We start from the raw sequence: 17,111 nt of genomic DNA, 5'->3' as shown, positions 1-17,111 counted from the left end.
GAAGGAGGGGAAAAAAAATCTTTCAAATTGTGGTATCCAAAGTCTTCTATGTTTTCTGCTTTCATTCACGTTGGAAAGAAGAATAGGGAGTCAGGAGAAGGAAAAGGGGATGTTGGTGGATGGAAGACGTTCTCAAACTGGAAGATGCTGTTACACCTTCAGGCAGTTCTGTTCCTGGAGCAGGTACAGATCAGAGGCCATTCTGGAAAAACTTGAGCCCAAAGTAACGTCTACTAGCCACAATAGTAACAACAAAAACAAATTCCATACAACTCGCGGCTGGGAGGGGGGCGTCCTTCCCTTTGCAGCTGCACTCTCCCCGTCCCGCACAATAGTCTCACCGCTCAGCGCTTCTCATGCCCCCTACTGGAGAAGGCAAGTATGTTTCCGAGTTAAAGAGCAGCAGAAGTTCCCATTTCCCTCCAACTCTACAGTTGGGGAACCCATAAGGCAGAGGGCGCAAAGTTCAGCTTTGACTGGAAAGGCGGTCCCTCCCTCTCTTGAAATCCTCTCTTGCACCTTCTTGGATCCGGTGTCCAAAACGACTGCCAGAGGCTCTTTTTCTTGGTCTGGAGAAAAAGGACTGGCCAGACTAAAAAGGACGGACTTTGGGGGAATGCAGGATTCCAGCCCTGGGCTGCGGCCCGGAGGAGATGATGTCACCACTTCTGCAAGAGAGGGCCGAGGGTGGGGCGGCCGAGGGGGAGCCCGCGCCGCGCCTGCAGCTGCCAAGGGAGCGTTCCCGAGCCCACGTCAGGGGAGGTGTCGGGATAAATAGGTCCCGCAATGGCCGGGACTGGCTGCGCTCGGAGCTACCAGGGCGGGTTCACGCCCCGGAGGCTGAGGGCTGGTGCTACTCGTGCTGTGCGCGTCGGACGGCGTATACTCCCAGCCGGCCCCCGCGGCCCAGCGTTGCTGCCCACGGGAGTTTGGGACGAGCACAACGCCTGTGCCCTAAAGGACTTCCTCCTTCGGGAAGGGAGAGAGAAAGCCTAGGGGGACGGGGAGAGAAGGGCCCGTTCTGCCTGTCGGGGTGGAGGCGCGGGAGAGCAGTGCCATGCTCCTCTCCATCCTGACCGCGCTCTGCCTGTGGCTGCGCCTGGCGCTGGGCGTGCGCGGCGCGCCGTGCGAGGCAGTGCGCATCCCCATGTGCCGGCACATGCCCTGGAACATCACGCGGATGCCCAACCACCTGCACCACAGCACGCAGGAGAACGCCATCCTGGCCATCGAGCAGTACGAGGAGCTGGTGGACGTGAACTGCAGCGCCGTGCTGCGCTTCTTCCTCTGCGCCATGTACGCGCCCATCTGCACCCTGGAGTTCCTGCACGACCCCATCAAGCCGTGCAAGTCGGTGTGCCAGCGCGCGCGTGACGACTGCGAGCCCCTCATGAAGATGTACAACCACAGCTGGCCCGAGAGCCTGGCCTGCGACGAGCTGCCTGTCTACGACCGGGGCGTGTGCATCTCGCCCGAGGCCATCGTCACTGACCTCCCGGAGGGTGAGGCCCGGGGAAGGACCGAGGGGGGTGACGAGGCACCCTGGGCTGTCGCTGCCACGTGAGAACCCGACGGCCACACCTACAGCTGCCAACGGGTGGTCGAGCAGCCCCCCATTCTACTTAGGAGAGCTGGAGGAGGTGGGAAGGGCTGTGACTTGATTTCGGGAAAAGTCTGCTTTCTCTACTGGAGTTTTGGGAGCTAAGGAGCACCATGTCCCATAAGGAGGGGCGGGCGATTTTGCTTAGATAGGGGACCATTGGGGACATTTTCCTTTATAGTAATAAAATAAGATAGTAGCAGTAGCAAACAAGCGTATAGGGTTTAAGGTGGATCTGAGCCAGCTTTAAGTACTTCACGTGTTATCATTTAATTATTAAAATATTCCCACCAGGATTCTTCATTAATGTTAGCTCTTGAAAGCTCTTCTGAAAAAACAGTACTAGTTCTCACTCCCCACCAGGAGTGCAGTTTGTAAATTTAGTTGCCCTGGAAAACTGTGACATCTGTTTCATAGTCTTTGACCCAGGGCCAACCTCTGTGGCATCTTAGTCAACTCGAGCTCAACCACCACTTCCTTCTTTTCTCTTTGGTCTTTTTTCCTGCTTTTCTAGGAAGAAGGAGCAGGTTTAAATCCACTTCTTGAAATAAAACCTAAGTATATTTTTGCCTCCTTTTATGCCTAACCCAGGTTGCTGCACATTTAAAGAAACTATGGTGTTGCTTTAGTGTAGTCTCTGAAGTTATACCTCAGAGCATTGCCCAAAACGTGGAGGAGAAGAAGTAAAATGAAGAGGAAAAATCGAAACTCCTCTCTAATTCAGAGTTTTAGAAAAAACATATTCATTGCTTAAATTATAGAAATGATACAGGGCTATGCTTGTTTGGGGTACCTATGGACTGTTTCTGCAAAATGTGAGGTGGGGATTTGGAAATATTTGGGTTATTCTGATTAGTGTAAACTGTCAACTTGAAAAATCAACATTTTAAAATAGGTTTGGGGCGGAAGGATGTAATTTATCCAGGTTGACTGTAGGTATCAGCCAGTTAAATGGACGTGCCTTCACACCAATTTGTTCTGGATAAGCAGTCCCAGCCAAGTCTTCTTTCCTAAGCCCAGAGAGTCTATATGAAAGAAGTAGTTGACAATCACATACAATTTTTACCATTCAGGATTTGTGTGTGTGTGTGTGTGTGTGCACTGCTGTGTTGTCAGTGTCTCCAGATGATTCCTTATTCCAGCTGGGTGAACAGACCAAATCACTGACCACACCCATGTGGCCCTGTGTGTTTCAGACGTTAAGTGGATAGACATCACTCCAGACATGATGGTACAGGAAAGGCCTCTTGACATCGACTGTAAACGCCTAAGCCCTGGTGAGTTCTTTGTCCTCAAGGCTCCCTCTCTTTCTTCTCCCCAGAGTGATTTCTGAATCTTTTTTTTTCAATTTTTGGTCTCTCTTTTGTCTTCTTTAGACCGGTGCAAGTGCAAAAAGGTGAAGCCGACCCTGGCGACGTACCTGAGCAAAAACTACAGTTACGGTAAATCATCTGCTGAAACCATTGGGTTGGGGACTTGGCACATGACAAAGCTAGGTCTGCTAGTCATGAAGTGACGAAGAGGGATTTTTCTAGTTAATCATGTGGGCTCTAGGTGGCACAATAACAGCTGTAAAAACGTCTTGCTTTTCTGGGTAAAGCACCCAGGTGAGAACGGTGGTGTGAATTAGTGCGATTCCTCATCCTACACGTCCTGGTGAGAAGTGCTGTCAGCCGGGAGAGCACCTCACTTTTCTCAGGATTTCACTGCTGCAGGAAGGATCCATGGATTTGACCTGAGGCCCAGAGACCCAGGAATTAAGATCTGCACATGTATCTTTTAACCTATAAATAGCTACAAATATTAAACACCTTAAAGAAATTGTGGGAATATGTTAATCACAAGACCCTGTGGCTGTAAGTATCGGCATAGCTTAAATGCCCTCTTCTCTTATTTGAAAGACCCATACAGCACTTTCTTCAGAGAATAAGTCAATCATGCTACTTTGAATGTTTTCAGCAAATTTAATTCTGCTATCATCATTTGAAAGTAAATTTAATTAAAAATGTGTTCCTTTAAAATATCTTTTTGGGCTATTTTCTGGGTTTTTTTTTTTTTTTTGCATTTCTTAAATTATTTCTACTGAAACAACAGAAACTGTTTGGGGAAAACTGTTCATTTTATTTGCTAACTCAGCTTTCCATATTTCAAACTGAAATTTTATATCATAAGAACCTTTATATTATACAACCCACATAAAAGCAGGAAGACCATGGCACTATAAAAGTCTGAAAAAATAACCTCTTATTTAGGTTGTCGGATTTTAGAATCACACATAGCCGAAGTGCATAATTCAACCAAAAAAAAAGTACACTATCTTTTCTAGTAGCTTTTTGTTGTTGTTATTTTAAACCTGTTCTATGTAAATATCATCGTAATCTGACCCACAAAGTCCCTCATCTGACACTATCCAGCCTTACTTAGTTGTCCAGTCTGAGTTTCACTGTCATGCTGTTCTCTGGGGAATCATTGCTTCAGAATCACTTTGATAATGAAACTATTTTCTATTTACATTCTTTAGCTCCTTCATAAACCAGCTTCCTAGGATGGAATCCAAGACAGAGCCACCCTCGGCTGATTACAACTCCACTGCAGGCAGTAATAGCAAGGGACCAAAAGAGTCAGAATTGAAAGCAGGATCAGAGACAGTGATATTACCAGCCATCTGTAATAACAGTTCTACCTCTACCCACCATGGACCCTGCTTGGGCAGTTTGGGAAATTAAAGGGTTGAGAACAGTAGTCTTCAGAGACTCCTTCCGGTACCAAAATGTTATGACTGTAATAACTTCCTCTGGAGCAGAGCGAGTTCAAGCAGCAGATGGGTGATTGAACCATACAAACTTTCAGGTGGCTTCTGAATCTGAGAATATATGATTCTCACTTCAAATCATTACATGACAGAGTAGAAGCAAGTATTGTTTCTATAAAATTTTATCGACATTCTATGTAACTAAATTTCCTGATATGTTTCTGGCCCCCAAAAAACCCCTAATCGTAGAATTATAGAAATTTAGGGCTGAGAAGGATCCATGGGATTCTCTATTCAAACCCTATCTGTGGTCCATTGTGGAGCAGTCACTGACACAAAGACAGATCCCAGACTAAGCCTGCTTGTGAATTTACTTTTCCGTCTTGCAGCATGATTCAGAACTTTTAAGACATTGTTGACAATATGCGAGGCCTTACATTTAGCACACGATTGTGTGGGCTTTTTTGCCTGCATTCGGGCAGCTTGGACATGACCATAATTACAGGAGTGATTCTTTAAGAGAGACTCAGGAGTTGGCAGGAATAAACCTTCCATATTTTTCTGCAAAGCTTCAATAACACATATCGATTTTTCAATTGCAGTCATTCATGCCAAAATAAAAGCTGTGCAGAGGAGTGGCTGTAATGAAGTAACTACAGTGGTGGATGTGAAAGAGATCTTCAAGTCCTCATCACCCATCCCTCGAACTCAAGTCCCACTCATTACGAATTCATCCTGCCAGTGTCCTCACATCCTGCCCCACCAAGATGTTCTCATCATGTGTTATGAGTGGCGCTCACGGTAGGCACAGACGGGCAGAAAAAAATTACACACTGCCTAGGAAAAACATAAAATTCCACTTAATCGTGGTTTAAAAAGGAAGAAAAAAAAACGGCTCTAGCTTTTTGAAAAATCAGTTTGAATAGATGCCTTGGTTAGGATATCGTATCTCCTAAATATCGATTAATTCTTCATAGAATTAAGGAAAAATGGAAATATATTTGAGTGGACTCTTTAAAAATCAATTTCAGAATTCATTACCTGATTTCAAAAACTTATAGACAAATATATTACTTTGAGTAAAACCAATTCTTTTCAAAGCAATCTTAGTGTGGCAAATACTGAATTTTCTTAAGGTCTCTTTAATAACTTACAAATCAAAGGAAAATGTCCATTTGAGACTACACTTCCACACATTTTCTTTACACTGAATTTACAACATTTGTTGGTTGGAGTGTTACATACACACACACGTACACACACGTGCACACTCACACACATCTATTATACGCGTATCTCTAGCTGAAGGTGTCTCCCCACACATCTCTCCTTAGCATCTTTTTATTTATCCTTATAATATAACAAGTCCTTAAAATATAAAAACCAAACACTTCAGTGCAGGTTCCAGACTGAGTCCCATAACTTGCTGCAATCTATTTCTCCAGCAGAACTACTAATCTTTATATAAAAAGTCTTCCCTTTGATTCTCTGCCATTAATAATGCTCACCTGTTTCTTCTGGATACAGCTCAAGATTCTATTTCTGAAAAAAACAAAAACAAAAAAAACACCTTTTGAAACTGACTTCACTTGAATGCTTTCTTGTTCTGGAGTCTATCAGTACTTAGTACCCTCTTCAAAATTCCTTGCGTTCTTGGTTTTAAAGCTGTTTTGCGGCTTATATCTTGTCTTTCTAAAGACATTGAGTGAATGAATGTTGAATGAATATTTCTGGGCTGGTCTCTTGTATGACTTTTGCATCCGCTCCAGTACTAGAAGCAGTTCTGGGGATGTGCCGGGTCTCTGCACAGGTGAATGGATTATACATGAGTTAAATAACAGCCTTCGTGTCATTTTCCCATTAATTTATAGACAGTGTAATTCTGATCAAAATCCTAGTAAAAATTTTCTGGATGATTGAGATTTATGTCTTCACAAATAATGCTAATGATCATTTGGAAGAATAAACTGGTAAGGGCATGTAAAGGAGGTTCTGAAAATAAGAGGGATGAGAGGAAATGTGCCTTATGAGACAACAAGAGTAGGATAAAGCTAGTTCAAACCATGCGGAGCAACAGTAGATGTGTAGATAAATAGAGCAGAGGAAAAAGTCTTGCAACAGATTATAATTCATACAAGAACTTGTATCATGAAGGAAATATGGCAAATCAATAGAAATGAAACTATTATTTACTAAATGTTGCAAATAGCTTTACTTGGAAAAATAGTATGCATTTTCACTTTGTACTCTAAAATAAATTTCAAATGGGTTAAAGAGGTAACTAGTTTAAAAACCTAATCAAAAAGGATAAAGGTCGGTAAATAAATGTATGCTATCTGAAAAGCAAAGTGGTTTGTAAACATAAAAGTAATGTAAGAAATTACGAGGGAAAATGTCAATGCACATATTTGATGACACTATTGTGTACATAAAAATCAAAAAGAGAAAGACAAAAAGTACTTGCAACAGGTATGACAAAAGAATAGTAATCTTACTCTATAAAAAGTTCATATAAATGAATATTTAAAACATTAAGACTACAATATAGAAATACGTGTACATCTGTAAATCTATACAAAGTTGCAGAAGTACAAGTAGTAAATAAACATTAAAATATTTATCTCCTAATTCTGCAGCCCAAATAAAAACAAGATTCCATTTTTACCTAGTCTTAGTGTTGGTCAATTAAATGAAAGTTCAGCCATTTTGAAAATAATTTAGCACTGTGCATTGAAAACCTTAAGAAAAAAATACATACTCTGACCCAGATTTCTACATTCGGAAATCTATCTTAAGGATATAACTAGCCAGTGCACACTAGCGATATTCAATGCAATGCTAATAATAATAGCTAAGCAAAAGAGGAGGTTCGATAGTGGAGAAATAGTTAAATATATTATGGCTATCCATAGTTATAATTTATATGGTTATGAAAGTTATATTTTTTGAATTATTCAATTATATCAGAAAATACATACAATGCTAAAAGGAAATATACAGTGTGATCTAAATATACAGTGTGATCTAAAAATATATATAGGTACAAGGAAGAATGAAATGAAATATCAATAAAATATAAATGGGGAATTGTGGGGTTAACAGTTAGTGAAGAATTTTGTTTTTTACAATTTTTTGTATTTTTGAACTTCCTACTTTCATAATAAGTATTGCTTATTAAGATAAATTACTTTTTTTCAGGATGATGCTTCTTGAAAATTGTTTAGTTGAAAAATGGAGAGATCAACTTAGTAAAAGATCCATAGTAAGTATAATTAGCAATACTAGGAATATGGATTTGAATGCATGTAAAGAAATTCTATAGAATTTGGGAAGTCTTCACATTCTTTCATCTCCAGGCTATCATAGGAGCCAACAATAGCAGCAGTATTTGTCTTTTGAATAGGTAGTTGAGAGAATAATTTTTCTCACTTGGAGTGTCTACCATAAATTCTCTTTAGCTTCAAAGGTGATTTGGTTGCATTCAATACTGATCTACTGGTTATTTCCAGATTAAATTCGTTTTTTGGTTGTTTTAGCAAACAGTCAAATACTTGAACAGAATTAATATCCAGTGGGATTAATACAGACATATACATGTAGGGGTGTGAATACCTAGTTTTAAAAATCACCTTATCACTCTATAAAGCAGAATCTTTCCCTGTATTTAAAATAATTTTAAGACTTTTGTCAAAATAAATCATATACACAGAGTAATACTTTTGTGGCCAGACCCATAATTTTAGTAGCAACATCATAGAAATATTGGCAACTCAGAGGAGTTAGAATAATCTTTTGCCCAGACATGTGAAATCATTCCAGAACTAAATAAATCAGGTCATTGGGATGGAATTTTTAAAGCATCCCTTCTCCTGAAAATATATTTAGATATATGCAGGAGAATTTGTGTTTCCACATTCACAAAAGATACTGCTACTGCCTGTGTTCTCTTACTTTGCAGGAATAAAAAGTCCTGGGCAAGGGGAGAGTGTATATTAATACTGATTTTTGGAGAAGGTAGTTTCAACACAGCCTCTCCTACTGAGTGCATTTCTGAATAACAGACCCAAACACTGCTCTTGCATCTGAGCTAAACATTCATGAGCTGCTCAGGAGCACGCTTGGTCTTACTGGACAGACAATTCTAGCAAGATTGGTTATCTGGTTCCCCAAACTGCAGTAGATTAGATGACTTGATCTAGAAAGCAAGGCTACCATAAAAACCTGACATTGTTGAGAGGAAAGAAAGCTTTCAAGAATCATAGCTGTTTGGGTCATTCACGTTGACAGCAAATACTCCAACTTAAGAATATGAAAATATAATCATGTAATAACAACATACAGTAACAACATACAGTTTATTATTTTAGAACAGACTAGAGTTGTGCCCTAGGAGGGTGGGGACGGTGTTTTTCATTTCACTGTATTTCCCCTGCCTGGCCTATGGTCATGTTCAAATATTTTGCTAATTGAAATATACTCTAACAAAGTAGGGACTTATGTGTTATAATGAAAAGTAATGTCTATTCAAGTGGACTCACTTTTTCATTTTTTTCTTACACATTTTCATATTTAAAGAGTAAATCCTTTTCTATCAAGGAGACTTGAATATCTAGAATGACTCATTTCTCATTGGCTCTGGGTAGCTAACACTTGAGTGGATTACTGGTTGTGGGTGGAGCTTCTACCTTCCTTTGGATGTAAGAGAGTTAGGTGAACCCATAAGTGTGATAAGAAACCCTGACTTTCTAGTGTAGCTGGAAAAATTTCTGCTTTTAGCCTTGGTAAAACGTTTTTTAGAAGGCTTCGCTGTATAGGAAAGTTGCATGAGAGGGCCTATGGGAAAAGTTGCATGAGCTAGGGCCTTGGGCTCTGGAGTCAGACTGGTGAATTTGAATTCCAGCTCTGACATTTGTCGGCTGTGTGACTTTCTGCAAATAATATCACTGTGCTTGTTTCCGGGTCACGACAATGGTGTCCACCTAGAAGGGCTGTTGTTTCAACGAAATGATTGCTTGTCAAGATGTCACCATATACTCAGCGCTTTCCAAAGCATCTGGTACAGGATACATGCTCACCATCGTAGGGTAGAGTAGCTATTATAATCTTGGATGTCTTGATGAATATATTACAGTGAAAGTCTGCATTATTTTGGATATTAGTTTAAGAGCATAAAGGGGTGAGATGTACTTGACAGTCATGTGTACACGTTGCCTCCCAGCAGTGGGAAGAGAGGCTGCAGGAACAACAGAGGACAATCCAGGACAAGAAGCGCACAGCGGGGCGCACCAGCCGCAGTAACGCCCCGAAACCCAAGGGGAAGCCGCCTGCCCCCAAACCAGCCAGCCCCAAGAAGAACATTAAAGCTAGGAGTGCTCCAAAGAGAACAAACCCAAAACGAGTGTGAGCTAACTGCTTTCCAAAATGGGGACTTCCTCTCCGGGTGAGGCCAGGCATTACCCACGCAGCCTGTAGAAGGCCGTACACCCCTTGCCTTAACAACTGCAGTCCTTTTCATAGACACGTCTTGCAGCATTTTTCTTAATGATATGCTTCAACTTTTCTTTTTAAGTCACTCCAAGCCATAGTGGTAGGTATGCCTTTTGGTATGGAAGGTATATGAAAGCTGGTCGAAAGAGCTTATTGAGTTGAGAATAAACCATGTGCATACTCTGTGGGAGCTCCACGTGGGGAAAGATGCTTTTGTTCTTACAATTTGACCTAATATGTGCATTGTAAAGTAAATGCCATACTACAAACAAAACACCCAATTTTTTTTAACGATATGTTTTATTTCAGTTGGTTGTTAGGATGTTAGCGATTTTTTAAAATGTGATTGAAAATGTAATGCTTCTAAGGAGGAAATCAAGAGGAATGAATGTCTAAAAGATCTTATGTGTTTACTGTTTGCAGAAGAATTTTTGTGATGAAAGGGGATTTTGGAACAATCTAGAAAAGTAGGATATGGAAAATTGTAATGAGTTTGGTTTTTTGTTTTTTGTTTTTACGAAGAAGCCTTTCTGCTCTGTTTTTAGCTAGAAGCTCTAAAAACGAAAACAATAGTATTGTTAAATAAATAAAAGGGAAAGGCAGACAGACAAAGTCTGGATCCTTGTTTTCTAGTTACCATGCCATGGTGGAGATGCCCTGATTTTATATGCACAATGTTTATCAGTTCCCTTTAAGTAGCACCAGAAACTGTTTGTTTCTCCTCTTATGATTTAGGTACCAATCAGTCAACCCCAAGCATCTCACACACGTGGGTGTGGTGCTCATCTCTTCCCAGGACGTCCCAGGTATCTTGATGCCCAGTCTCTCTGCTGATTGCTGGTGCTCCCAAGGGTGCCTTGGGTCTGAGGTGGCAGGGTCGGAGTCCAAAGCCCCTGGTCCCCAGCCTGCTATGGCAGCCTTGCCACACACCAGCTCTGCACTTGGAAAAAGCAACTGTAATCACTTGTTCATCCAGCATTCAAGAATGTAGAGGAGCAATCTGAAAGCTTAAGAGTAAAATCTCCTTTAGATGTACCATTGTCCCTGCTTCTCAGAGAAGGGGTAAGTTACAGGTTGCATTCACACATGATTTTTTAATTTCATCTCTGTAGCCATTAGGACACAGAAGTGAGGTGTGTGGGTAAGCCAGGGGAAAATGGAGAAATAGCATTAATGAGGATGCTGGCAAGGGCACCCATCTCCTCCTGAAAGTGTAACTTCACCTGCATCGCTACCCCAGGGCAGCAGAATTGAAGGAATCCAATAGATCCACCCACACAGGGGTATCAATAAAATACTCCGCTTTGGCCCTTAAGGAAAGCCAGACAGGTGTTTGGCATAGCATCTAAATTAAAGAAACCTAGGAAAGGCCATGAAAAGGCATTGGTACCCTAGCTTACCTCCTTAGCATAGTAGGAATCTGGGGAGGGGGGCGCGGGGAGGCGAGTTACAACTCTCAGTGGAAATGAAGAAAAAACGCTTCTGTAAAACTTTTTTTTTAAAGTGCAAAACGACATGATAAGAGTTTGGAGATGACTTTACAAACTTCAACACTGTTTCCTTTGAATATTTAACTGAAATCATATACTGCATATCACACAAAAACGTAATTAGACACATTTATTAGTTTGATTAATTGATAAAGGATCGAGGCCACTGTTTGGATATTTATTATAAAAAAGTTGAAAATGAACAGCAGCCCACACTGAGAGTAATATAACAAGTGTGGAAGTGGCTTTTGTGTGAGAGCCACGAATTTATTTTTCTCCCTTAAAATATTTTCTCCACCTAGATACATATGAGAGGTAAATATAAATATATGGAGAGGAAGGCTGTGGTACTATCTCCGAAATAGGCATTATTCGAGAGTTGGGTTACTTTAATCAGAAAAAAATAACAATTTTGCAATATGTTCATCAACAAGTTTCATAATTGAGGACAACTAGAGGCATTTATTTTTAAAAATACTTTTGTTGGTCTTTCAATGATACAGTAAATATGTATTTTCTATAAAGCATTCAATAAATACATAAAATAAAAAAATAATGGAATTAAAATCCTACCTAATCCCACTCACCACTCTGCAGAGATAATTACTGTTAGTATTTTGGTATATAATTTTCCAGGTGTTTCCTCTGCATTTATATAAATACTCGCTCTGTACGTCCATTCTTTTCCCGAGTTCTTGTATCATCTTTTTTTTTATTTTTTAACATCTTTATTGGAGTATAATTGCTTTACAATGGTGTGTTAGTTTCTGCTTTACAACAAAATGAATCAGTTATATATATACATATGTTCCCATATCTCTTCCCTCTTGTATCATCTTTACGATTGTTACTCTGAACTCTTTCTCGGGTAGATTGCCTATCTCCACGTCACTTAGTTGTTCTTCTGGGGTTTTATCTTGTTCCTTTGGAACATATTCCTCTCATTTTGTCTAAATTTCTATTTATATTTTTATATATGTGGAAGGTTAGTTACGTTTCTTGACCTTGGAGAAGTGGCCCTCTGTCGGGGACGTCCTATGTGTCCCAGCAAGTACACTCCCCTCTTGTCGCCCAGGGTTCACGGACCAGCTGGTCCCAGGGTAGGTTCCGATCTGCGTTTTCAGACTCGATTCCGCAGGCTGCTGGATCGTGGCTTCTTCGCTTCTGGTGTCTGCCGCCTGCTAGTCTAAGTGGCTTGCGCAGACTTCCTGGTGGGTGGGGCGGTGCCTGCCCACCGGTGGGTCTTGGCCCTCTGGTGGGCAGGGCCATGCCTAGAGGTGGGTGTGGGCTCAGCCTGTCCGCTGATGGGTGGGGCTGCGTTCCCGCCCTGTTGCTTGTTTGGCCTGAGGCGCCCCAGCCCTGGAACCTGCCAGGGCCGGCTCTTGGTGCCCCCATGGTATCCTCCAGGGACTTCCCTGGTAGTCCAGTGATTCAGACTCTGCTCTTCCAACGCAGGGGGTGCGGGTCCTGGTCAGGGAACTAAGATCCCACATGCAGCACGGCAGGGCCAAAAAAAAAAAAAAACCCAAACCAAAATGGCCGCCTCCAGGAGCGCTCACGCGGAGAACTATTCCCCCAGGACCTGCGCCTCCAGTGCCCTCGCTCCCACAGTGAGCCACAGCCGACCCCCGCCTCCCCCGGAGACCCTCCAGGACCCGCAGGTAGGTCTGGCCCAGGCTTTGCTTTGCCCTGGGTCCCGGTGCACGTGAAACCTTGTGTGCGCCCTCCGCGAGTGGAGGAGTCTCTGTCCCCCCCAGCCCTGCGTGGCTCCTGCACTCAAGCCCCGCTGGCCTTCGAAGCCAAATGCTCTGGGGGCGCCTCCTCCCGAGGCCAGACCCCCAGGCTGGGGAGCCTGGCATGGGGCTCAGAGCTCTCACTCCTGTGGGAGAGCTTCTGCGATATAATTGTTCTCCAGTTTGTGGGTCGCCCACCTGGGGGTATGGGATTTGTTTATATCGCGAGTGCGCCCCTCCTGCCATCTCGTTGGGTTTCTTCTTTGTGTCTTTGGATGTAGCATATCATTTTTGGTAGGTTCCAATCTTTGCTATCAATGATTGTTCGGCAGTTAGTTGCTATTCGAGTGGCTCGTGAGAGGGGGGCGAGCCCACAGTATTTCGATTCCACCACCCTGTCCTCTTGATGAAGACACCTTCTTCAGAAAACTCCCAGTTCTTTCAAATTCCATCAGTTTGGTTACCAAATACTTTCCCCCTGGCTTCTGCTGGTTGCTAGCAATGCCGGGCATTCCTCGGCTTCAGGCAGGGTAACTCCCATCTGTGCCTCAGCGGTCACGTGGCGCTCGTCCGGGTGTCTGTGTCCAAATTCCCCTCTTCCTGACGGTCACTCCTCTCGCAGTCCACCATCTCCCTCTATGCGTTTATATAATGATAAAAAAAAAATTAGAAGCCTATTATACATACTGTTTCATAACCGTCAGTCGGCCCTTTATATGAAGTAGCTCTCATGTCAATAAAGCCCAGGACAGCTTATTTATTATAATGGCCACGAGGTATTCCGTGGTGAGCATTACTCAACAGACCCTCATGTAATTAGGGATTTAGGTTGTTTCTTAACTGAATGTACTGAATAACTGAATAAACAGCTTGGTAGCTAATATCTGTGTACATCCTTAATTAGTTCTGGGGGATAAGTTCATTTAAGTGGCATTGCTGGGCCAAGGAGTATGCCCAGCAAGGAAAGTTCTTGATCCCATTGTCAGTAACCCTCCAGGATGCTTGGCCCATAGGTGTATCAAAGTGCTGATTTTCCAGCTCCTTACTAAAATTATCTTCTCCTTCTCGTAACTTTTATAAATTTTAGCTGGGAACTAGATGTCTCTCTTCATCTATGAGCCCTCTGCTGGCAACATTCTCCACACTCCAGGCAGCTGGGGAATGAATGACTAGTTTATTTTGTCAATAACGTGTGAGGATGGATTTTCGAAGGTGGCTCCCAAGGCATGCCAGGGGAGGACAGATTTTTATGACCCAAATAATTTTCCACTGTTATTGGGTTCTCAGGATCAGGAAGAAAAATGAGGCACAAAAGAATACAAGCCATAAATGCTGTGTTGTATTTTGTCTAATGAACATGTGTTGCTTTTATAATTAGAAGATACTACAAACATTATGAAAGAGAGAGAGAGAGAGAGATTGAATGTATCAATAGTATGGATTTAAGCCAGGTAGACACGCAGACGTGAAAACTGTTTTATTGCTTACATGTGTGTTAGTCTGGGTGCTCAGAGAAGCAGGCACCAAAATGGAATTAAATGAAATGTGGACCCTATTAGAGGAAACACCTGTGAGAGAGAGTGAGGCAGGAGGTGAACAGGGCTGGGAGAACCATGACAGAGGGAAGAGGGACGGAAAGCTGGGGAGGAAGCCCTCCAGACTGCCTCAACGTCTAAGGAAGGTTTGGCAAGGCTACTGGGGAACGTGGACCCAAGCCAGCCATCAGGGAGTCCCTAGTCTCCAGGGACAGCTCTGCCTTCCTATCCTACAGATCTTAACAATATTTACTATTATACCTAAGAGAGGTCTCTTTCTACTAGAATGTAAGGAAACCTTTTTTGAAAGGCAAGTTTTGAAAGAAACTCTGTGGTGTGTAATTTTGCCTTTACAATTTCAGGCAGTATATGCATAAGTCTAATATATCTAGTAGCAATATTTATATGAGAGTAGTTTTATAACTAGATAATTCTAAAACCTGTAGCTGTAATATCTAGATGAGAACCACTTTGTAATGGCAAGTTTGGATCACATTAGTGATATATTTTAGAGGGAAAAAGAACATACTTGATTAGCAATTAAATTTAGATGAGAGGGAAGACTCAGAACGAGAGTGCTGATCCCAAGTCTCAGAAAGTTGTAATAACATGAATAATAGGATGAGGTCTAAAAGCAAAAGCAAAAAATGGTGCTATGAATAAAGTTCCATTATGGTATCAAGGGATATCTAAGACGCTGTTGTTGAATCAAACAGATGGGTGTTTAAAATTTATTAACATTTTTAGTCATCTAATGGCTTCAGATATTTATTGTCATTGAGATATTTCAGCAGCTGAAAATCACGTGAACCATTGCTTAGTAAACTTTTTTCCTTTCTGAAAAGCATTTAAAAAAACTGGCTTTGGAGGTCATCCAAAGTAGCTTCCAAGGGGTGAGCAAGTTCGGACAGTACAGGCAAGCATCAGTAGCAGCAGATTTTTTTTTTTTGGTTGCATTGGGTCTTCGTTGCTGCGCGCGGGCTTTCTCTAGTTGTGGCGAGCGGAGGCTACTCTTCGTTGCGGTGCACGGGCTTCTCATTGTGCTGGCTTCTCGTTGCGGAGCACAGGCCCTAGAGTGCGCAGGCTTCAGTAGTTGAAGCTTGCGGGCTCAGTAGTTGTGGTGCACGGGCTTAGTTGCTCCGTGGCATGTGGGATATCCCCGGACCAGGGATCGAACCCGTGTCCCCTGCATTGGCAGGCAGATTCTTAACCACTGCACCACCAGGGAAGTCCCCAATAGCAGCAGATAAACTCCAGTGAAAAGAAAGGGCGCCAAGAGACTCCAGGAAGAGGGCCATAAAATAGAGCATAGCGTATTTTAGGAAATCTGTCCATTTTCTGCAGAGCATCTGCTTACAGGGAACAGGATCCAAGGAGGGGATCCTGGAAAGTATTAGGCTCTAATCCAGAATGCTTCAGGTCTCCTGTCTTGGAAGGGGGCTAGAGGGGCCAAGTAGGGCAATCAGAGAAGCTCTGGCTTCAGGGTCAAGGTGCATGACTGAGCCAGTGCTGAAGGATGGAGACTGTTGTGTATGGTACAGTTCATGAAGAGCAGACTCATCCCCAGCTCTTTCTGGCTGTTGGGATAGTGGTGCTTCCTTCCCGCACAGGCACACCATTGCCTACCTTCTGAGCCAGTCCGTGTATTTGGACCCATATCCCCACCATCATGCGCTTCTCATCATGGTTACAAATCTCAGCGCAGTGCTTCAAGGCACGCCCACCAATTTTGCAGTCCTCAACTGCCTCAGCCACAGTGGCCAAGGATATGTGTGTTCTGCCTAAAGTCCAGCTAAGATTCAAGATCACATCACTGAGCTGGAGCCTTGATACCTTTCTAGTCTTTTCTAACCTTTCTTCCTCTGGGGCAAGAAGATATTCCCAGATACCACCAACCCCGGCTCCCCCAAATGCCTGCCTCATGCTGCCTCAAGACCAACGCTGGCACAAACTAAAGTTTAATTGAATATCTCTTTGGACATTGATTGTTAGTTTTCTGACTACTGAAAGCTAATTCTACAATCTGAAAGAAATAGCTTTTCCCTACGTCTTGCTTTTAAAATCTTCGTACAGCTGCGTACACATAGACAACTGAGTGAATCATGCCATCTGCTGGTTATTAAGAGTTTTTGGCTTTCATGCTTTTGAAGTCCTGGACCACTCCTGAGGCAATGACAGTGTGTCACTTAACACAGTCATATTACGAATGCCCGATACTACCAGGCGTGTCAAGCATCAGATAAGTGTATTCAATTTGAAGGGGTGAGGAAGGTGAAGGTTTTTACTCTATTTATTTCTCTGCATAATCCAAAGAAACCCAATAATTAATTTACCCTAGTTTGAAAAAAAATGTATTCTAAAGGGAAAAAATGAGAACTATACTTATGGATAATTCACATGCAATTAGATTTTGTGTAAGTTACCAATACAGATGGGTATTCACAGGTGTGCTTTTCAAAACCGTGCTGGAATACTAGAGTTTGGGAGTGAGTAATATTTTATAAATACCAAATG

The 17,111-nt window shown here is 42.5% G+C and overlaps 2 protein-coding genes across 3 annotated transcripts in view; both read left to right on the top strand.

Annotated features, from left to right (window-relative positions):
- The first annotated feature begins 578 nt into the window (after nucleotides 1–578).
- On the top strand, nucleotides 579–10,113 carry SFRP4 (secreted frizzled related protein 4). The gene is made up of 6 exons (XM_004263338.4): nucleotides 579–1,502; nucleotides 2,797–2,877; nucleotides 2,977–3,042; nucleotides 4,955–5,153; nucleotides 7,551–7,614; nucleotides 9,571–10,113. The coding sequence occupies exons 1-6, from the start codon at nucleotides 1,058–1,060 to the stop codon at nucleotides 9,754–9,756; spliced, it is 1,041 nt and encodes a 346-aa protein (XP_004263386.1). The 5' UTR covers nucleotides 579–1,057; the 3' UTR covers nucleotides 9,757–10,113.
- Nucleotides 10,114–12,646: 2,533 nt separating this feature from the next.
- Nucleotides 12,647–17,111, top strand: part of PNPLA8 (patatin like phospholipase domain containing 8) — a 134,296-nt gene continuing 129,831 nt past the window's right edge. The window contains exon 1 of one of the 2 annotated variants that reach the window (XM_033438637.2): nucleotides 12,647–12,994. The gene's annotated coding sequence lies outside the window, so the exon portion shown is untranslated. The remainder of the gene's footprint in view (nucleotides 12,995–17,111) is intronic. The other variant, XM_033438644.2, reaches the window with a different exon arrangement.

Source organism: Orcinus orca, chromosome 9, assembly GCF_937001465.1.
Source record: "Orcinus orca chromosome 9, mOrcOrc1.1, whole genome shotgun sequence".
NCBI classification, from domain to species: Eukaryota; Metazoa; Chordata; class Mammalia; order Artiodactyla; family Delphinidae; genus Orcinus; species Orcinus orca.
Note: the sequence above shows the minus strand (reverse complement) of the source record. Positions and strands in the feature narration are given on the sequence as shown.

Coding starts and splice junctions, on each gene's coding strand:
- SFRP4 (XM_004263338.4), top strand. CDS start 1,058: ATGCTCCTCTCCATCCTGACCGCGCTCTGCCTGTGGCTGCGCCTGGCG. Junction 1,503..2,796: donor CGTCACTGACCTCCCGGAGG/GTGAGGCCCGGG, acceptor TGTGTGTTTCAG/ACGTTAAGTGGATAGACATC. Junction 3,043..4,954: donor GAGCAAAAACTACAGTTACG/GTAAATCATCTG, acceptor TTTCAATTGCAG/TCATTCATGCCAAAATAAAA.